Below are 6,422 nucleotides of genomic sequence, written 5' to 3' on the forward strand. Positions count from 1 at the left end.
TATACGATTTCCCTTTAATTCTCTTACTTTAAAATATACATATAAAGTCAATGAGTAAGTAACTGAATACATAAATTTCATTCCCCTACTTGAAATGAAGTGAAATTTCAGTTTATGAATCATCTAGAATGCACCTAGTTTGCTAACCAAACTCCCACCTACATGAAATGTAAACCACTCTCACCTATTTATATACACACCTTGGGTTAAAAATAAAAGGAACAAAACATGGAGATGAAAGTAGGGAATGTGCTACTTAGTTTGATGGTCACAACCATTATATTTTCTTGTCTATTCATCGGAAGTCGAGCGCAGCAGCAACAACAACAACAATGCATAGATGAGCTTCGATTCTGCATAAGTTACCTTAACGATACTAGCCAACCTCCACATACTTGTTGCGAGCCACTAGACTACATCGTCAAATCACTACCACAATGCTTTTGCAATTTCATGTCAACGTTGGCCGTTGATTTAGTCAAATCGATGGGTATTAATATCTCGAGAGCCCAAACACTTCCCGAGAGATGCGGACAACGTGTTAACCCGTTAGAATGTATCACAGGTACATATCGAGTTTAAAATATCCTGAGTTTATAATAAAGAATATTATCTAGTATTATAGTTTAAAATGTATATTAGATAGAAGTTATTATTTTCCATTTAATTAGTTAATTATATAATTTGATGAACTAATATTTATGTAATTTTATGAAATATGTTTAGGTACTTCGATTGAAAGATCAAATAACCCAACTCCAAATACTGCAAATTCATCCATATTGTGGGATTCAAGCTTCGTGATAGCTTTTGCTGCTTTTTCAATTATTATTAATTTGAGGGAATTATAACTTTGGTGACAAGAAGAAATCAGCAGTTATCTTTGTATAGGTGTATTTAGGGTATATTGTTTTGTAAAAATGTTTTTAAATTGTTTTGTTTTTCGGTTTGTCTATACATTGCAAATTTTGTTTAAAATGTGTAGTGTAGTGTAGTGTAGTGTCTCTAATTATAAAGAGAAATACTAATAAAAACCTTGTAGTACTATGAAGAAACAAAACAGTAACCTAATTATAAAGAGAAATACTAATAAAACTTGGAAAAAAATGTTAGTATTAATTATACTACATGGAGTTTCTCCAAATTAAATAAGTAGAAGATTCTTAATAAAAATAAAAAAATGCGGTTAAGCAAAAAAAGGAGTTTAGAACTAGTCTTGTGGATAAGAAATGGTAATTCAGGTGGTAAGTAACAAATCCATAATGGATTTATATGTATTGGTTTGCATGGCATAAGATTGGTGATTGAATATTGAATACTCCGGGATGGGAGGATGGTTTTGGTGCTATGCACCGAGTTGTCCCGTGGTGGCTAAGAAGTTCAAGGTTTCTGCCTCAAGTGGGGTATAAGTATCGATGTAAAATGCGTGATGACCCTCAAGTGGTCTGCCTCTTCCTCAACCCACACAACTCTGACAATGGTACCAGGCATCATGCTTGTTCTCGTCCGCAGGAGTTTATCGAGCGACACTGGGTATAAAGATATACCTATCTTTGCTTTTTAGCAAACTATCATCTTTCAAACTCCATATTATTTTCAAAATCCTTTACATGCTCCAGTGTAGAGGATTAAGCTATTTTAATTTGTTACATTCACTGTGTGGCTGTCTTTTATTTTTAGTTACTGTTTCTCGTAAGCACTTAGGTGGTGGCTGATTTTTAGAGCATGTATTTGGTTCTTCTAAGATAAACATATTGCAATTTTATCTAATGTTGCTTTATTACTATGAAGGAGCAGTATAAATATTGTGATCTGATGCATATTCTTCTATTTTCAAATTTCAGTTAATTTTCTATTTCTATTTAACTGGAAGAAGGTAGATCAGAAAATCCATATGATTATAGAGCAGTAAGTTGTATAGTAACTATTACAAAAAAAAAAAAAAAAATTATACCAGAATTTCCTATGAACCAGTTATGCATCTTCCTGGTATAATCACTAACATGTACTATATCAATAAGGATGGATCAAAAGAAACAGAAAATCCATATGATGATAGATCAGCATATACTCTGTTTCATATGCCAGTCAGCTATGCATATTTCTGGCATAATCATTAACATGTACTATTATTCTATCAAGTTTGAGGAAAGAAAAATGCCAATTCAATAGTGATTTCCTAACATTTAGACTACCTTGAGATCAAGTCTCGTATCTTCGTGAGAAGCCGGGATAGGTTTTGGACTTGCTGATGGCGGTAGGGGGCTGGCTGGTGCTAGCTTCACCAATATGGATCTGGATCCCGCTACCTTCACCAGTATGGGGCTGGCTCCCTCTAGCTCCATCGGTACTGCTGCTGCTATCTCCATCAGTATGGGGTTGGCTGGTGCTTGCTTCACCAGTATGGAGTTTGCTGGTGCTAGCTTCACCTCTATGTTGCTGGCTGGTGCTAGCTTCACCAGTATGGGGCTGTCTCGCTCCATCGGTACTGCTGCTGCTATCTCCATCAGTACCAGTACGGGGCTGGCTGCTGCTAGCTTCATAAGATATTGCGGAGAGATGGTTGCATATGCCGCCTCTCATCAATTTGTGATCCAGGAAGATAACAACAACGGAGATGTCATCATGGATTGATCTCCTCTCCGTAATGTTGAGTTTCTTCAGCTTCTTATATGTCAACCTATGATCATCCCATGCTCCTTTCTTCAATGCTTTTTTTAATAGCTTCATTGCGATTCCCTACAAGAAAAGGAGGAACTTGTTGGTGCAGAATATACGATTATGAACCAAGTCAAGGGTGGGGTGTAGAAATCTTACCTTTCGCGACGAATTTTTCACCGTATCAACTGCTGCTTCACTGCTAAGGTGTTTCCATAGCCAAGGTGAAGCAAATATAATGAATTCATCCCCAGGAAGAAGTTCATGGTTGACTAGGGTCGGTTCCTTCAAAATGATCGGCTTGTTAAATGGTGGTCCCACCCTAGATCTTTCAGGCAAATTAGGCCGTCTGTTGAACTCCGAGCTATTCAGGTAAGCATCACTGATTGATCTTGTAGTCTGAGATTGAACAAGATAAAATGACATGAACTTGAGCAGTCTTAACTCGTTTCTGTATATCTAGGGGAAAGTAGTAACTAAATTTGATGACTTTGAGCTTAAATTTCTCACCGGAATGAGGTCCTTGACACGCCAGGAGTAATCATTGTATCGGAGGATACTGTGATCGAGCTGATGCAGCGTTTTTACCTCCTGCTGGACAGATGGCAGATTTGCGTTTTGGTCAGTTGATAACGTGATGGCTTGGACATGTCGTTTGTTCCTAGCCAATCTCTTCAGGACCAATGGGACGCGTCTTTTGGGCCTAGGCAGTCGCCCCAAGACCGCCCTAGAATCTCCGGAATTGGCAACGTATACCCGTCCTCCGATTACGACGCCCACCAAACAGCTCGACCGTGCAGACAATAAATTTGGCCAAGCTTCCCTTTGCTTCTTAACTAACTGAAGATACTGTTGATCTAAGGCCAAAAATGATAAATCAAGAACACCACCTGACATTTCTCCAACATGGGACGTTAATCCTGCATCATGTGAGTAAAAAACATAGGAATTAGCAGTACTATCAACATAGATTTTTGTATTATTGAATCTCAATCACAATAATTAACTAGTAAAGAGTAATGCTAGAATCCAGTCCAATTAGATTGAAACCATTGAAAAAAGACTGAAATCATATAGTATTCTCACAACTATCAAACCATATTTTACTATTCCCACAAAACATATATGCACATATATCTGTTTGAACAACAAGAGTGACAAGAAAATCACATTCCGCCAAAGATAAAACAGATGCTAAAACAAGATCAAACTTACTTTTCACAATTTCAAACAGATGGTCTCTTATAAACTCAGAAGCATCAGGTCCACCCTGACCGTCGTAGAGTCCAACGAATGTACCATAATGGCCTGATGGATGCAACCTCATTGACCCCGACTCAAGCTGGCTATGGCCTTCCACTACGAGATTGGATTTAATAGCCGCCATAGAGAACTCCCCCCATTGATGGTGCCCGAGCTTCACTTCCCAATACTCACTATTGTCCACAGACGGCTTGAAAAATCTGGACATACTCTCCCTAATGCGTTATCCTCCCTAAGCCCACAACCACGTCACAAAAAGCAGAAAGTCAGCATTCTACATTCCATCCAAAGAAAAAAACATAATAAAATCGAGTTTCCTCCCAAAACCATCACAATCCAAAAAAATAAACAGAACAAGAACCAGTTAGATCAATAGTTAAACAGAAAAATTCAGCTACTCCAGCTGATTAAGTAATGCACTGCTCTCCCTAAGCCCTAACCCCACAATCACACTTAATTAAGTAATGCACTATCCCTAATCCCACAATCACATCATAAAATACAGGAAATCACCAATATGTATTCCATCCAAGAAAAATAACATAATCTAATAAAGTTTCCTCCCAAAAAAATCACAATCCCAAAAAAAAAACAGAATAAGAATCAGTAAGTGCATTATCCTGCTAATCCCACAACCAAACGCACAAAATGCAAAAAACTCGCCAAACTATATTTTATCCAAGAAAAACTTGATCTAATTGAGTTTCCACCCAAAACCATCACAATCCAAAAGTAAACTTGATCTAAACCCTAAACAAGAATCAGTTGCTTCAGTTAAACAATATAAATTACAATGCATTTAGCCCACGGATCAGAATCACATTTTATCCACGGAAATAGGTATATTAAAATCTAAAAACGCAGAAATGTACCTGGAATCAGAGGTTTTCACGAATTCCCGAGATTTCCCCCTTCAGTAAAGATATGGAAAGAGTATCCGCCTTCTTCCTACTTCTTGTCTACTATAATACTAAGGCAGGAAAAGGATTAATCAAGAGAGGGAAAGTTAGCGAGAAAAGGAGAAGGAATTGGCAGCGGTTTGCATAACCCCTTCTTAATCTGGAATTTCTTTTTTCCCACCAAAAAGCCGTTAAATTCCCTGCTTCACTGTTCCTTTTTTTGGGTAAGGCATACACATACAAAAAATTAAGTAATCATATTTTGTGTTTTAAATTTGAACAACAAAAGTGATTAAATTTGTTTTGTGTCTCTAATTATGAATAAATATCTTTAAAATTGGAATCAATTAACATTTATTTGCATGATAATTCGATGGTCGGATTATTTTTGTTGAATATTAATAAAAAATGACAAGACCAACAGAAATTAACAATAAATTGAATTCTCTAAAGCTTCTGAAATCACGTTACGGAATCCCCAAATTCTCCGGCGAAATCCCTACATCTCTGCCATGGATGAACTAAACGACGACGTTTTTGAATTTCCGCATAGAATTTCGCCTTCTGATGACAAGACAGAAAGTGCTCCTATTCTACAAGTGAGGAGGAAGACGAGGATGAGGTCTGTAGCTCTTCAATTGGATTAAATGCTCCAATTTCTGATGTTAATTCCAAAAATGGAACTTGATGTTAAACTTCTTCTTCCTTCTTAATAAAGTAATAAAAATTCATAGTTGTCAATTTCAATGTATGGTTGCTACTACCTTGATCTTGTTGTGTCTTGAAGCTGGTATGGATCATGGCTATTGACTGTGCCTGCAACTGCCATAATTTGTAGAGAGGTAACATCTTTTTTGTTACTTGTTATTTATTTCAACTGAGGTCATAATTTCAAGTACTATGTTTTACTCTACATTATAGAGGATTAAGGTATTTTTAAGCCAACCATCTTGTAAATTTTACTTGTATTTGTTACACTTAACTGTGTGGCTATGTCTTTTATTTTTAATTAGTACAATACTCCACTTAGGCCCTTCTTGGTAATGGGTAATGATGGAATGGAATGGAATGAAATGACAATTTCTTTGCATTTCCATTCCATTCCATCACATGAGCATTCCATTCTATTATACTATCAAGCAAATGAATGTATGAATCACATTCCATTCCATCATGAGCAAATGAATTGGTATCTTTTAGATGTTGGTATCTTGAGCAAAATAGTTATGCATAATCACTAACATGTACTTATATCAAGTTTGAGGAAAGAGAAATGGCAATTCATTAGTGATGTCCTAACATTTAGACTACCTTGAGCTCAAGTCTCGCATCTTCTTGAGAAGCCGGGCCAGGTTTTGGACTTGCTGATGGCGGTAGGGGTCTGGCTGGTGCTAGCTTCACCAATATGGGGCTGGCTCCCGCCACTACCTCCATCGGTACTGCTGCTGCTATCTCCATCAGTACGGGGCTTTCTGGTGCCAGCTTCCCCTCTATGCTGCTGGCTGGTGCTAGCTTCATAAGAATTTAGGGAGAGATGGTTGCTTCTGCCGCCACCGATCAATTTTTGATCTAGGAAGAGATCTACAACCGAGATGTCGTCGT

The 6,422-nt window shown here is 37.3% G+C and overlaps 1 protein-coding gene across 2 annotated transcripts; it reads right to left on the minus strand.

The window, feature by feature from the left end:
- Window positions 1-1,879: 1,879 nt before the first annotated feature.
- Window positions 1,880-6,220, minus strand: LOC121765363 (probable protein phosphatase 2C 38). 2 transcript variants are annotated; one of them, XM_042161488.1, is made up of 7 exons: window positions 6,132-6,220; window positions 5,585-5,642; window positions 4,794-5,479; window positions 3,874-4,153; window positions 3,169-3,578; window positions 2,818-3,057; window positions 1,880-2,739 (listed from the first exon to the last, which is right to left on the minus strand). In XM_042161488.1, exons 4-7 carry the CDS (start codon window positions 4,127-4,129, stop codon window positions 2,203-2,205), a joined length of 1,443 nt encoding a protein of 480 aa, XP_042017422.1. In that variant the 5' UTR covers window positions 4,130-4,153; window positions 4,794-5,479; window positions 5,585-5,642; window positions 6,132-6,220; the 3' UTR covers window positions 1,880-2,202. The 2 variants fall into 2 exon arrangements, with proteins under 2 accessions (XP_042017422.1, XP_042017421.1); XM_042161487.1 differs by lacking the exon at window positions 6,132-6,220 and having other exon boundaries at window positions 5,585-5,716.
- Between the last annotated feature and the right edge of the window lie 202 nt (window positions 6,221-6,422).

This window comes from Salvia splendens, chromosome 14 (assembly GCF_004379255.2).
Source record: "Salvia splendens isolate huo1 chromosome 14, SspV2, whole genome shotgun sequence".
Taxonomy (NCBI): domain Eukaryota; kingdom Viridiplantae; phylum Streptophyta; class Magnoliopsida; order Lamiales; family Lamiaceae; genus Salvia; species Salvia splendens.

Excerpts from the sequence above, each read along its gene's own strand:
- LOC121765363 (XM_042161488.1), bottom strand. The coding sequence starts at position 4,129 with ATGTCCAGATTTTTCAAGCCGTCTGTGGACAATAGTGAGTATTGGGAA. Across the intron at positions 3,058-3,168 it reads GTGTCAAGGACCTCATTCCG|ACTACAAGATCAATCAGTGA; the intron begins GTGAGAAATTTA and ends GTTCAATCTCAG. Across the intron at positions 2,740-2,817 it reads TGAAAAATTCGTCGCGAAAG|GGAATCGCAATGAAGCTATT; the intron begins GTAAGATTTCTA and ends CTTTTCTTGTAG.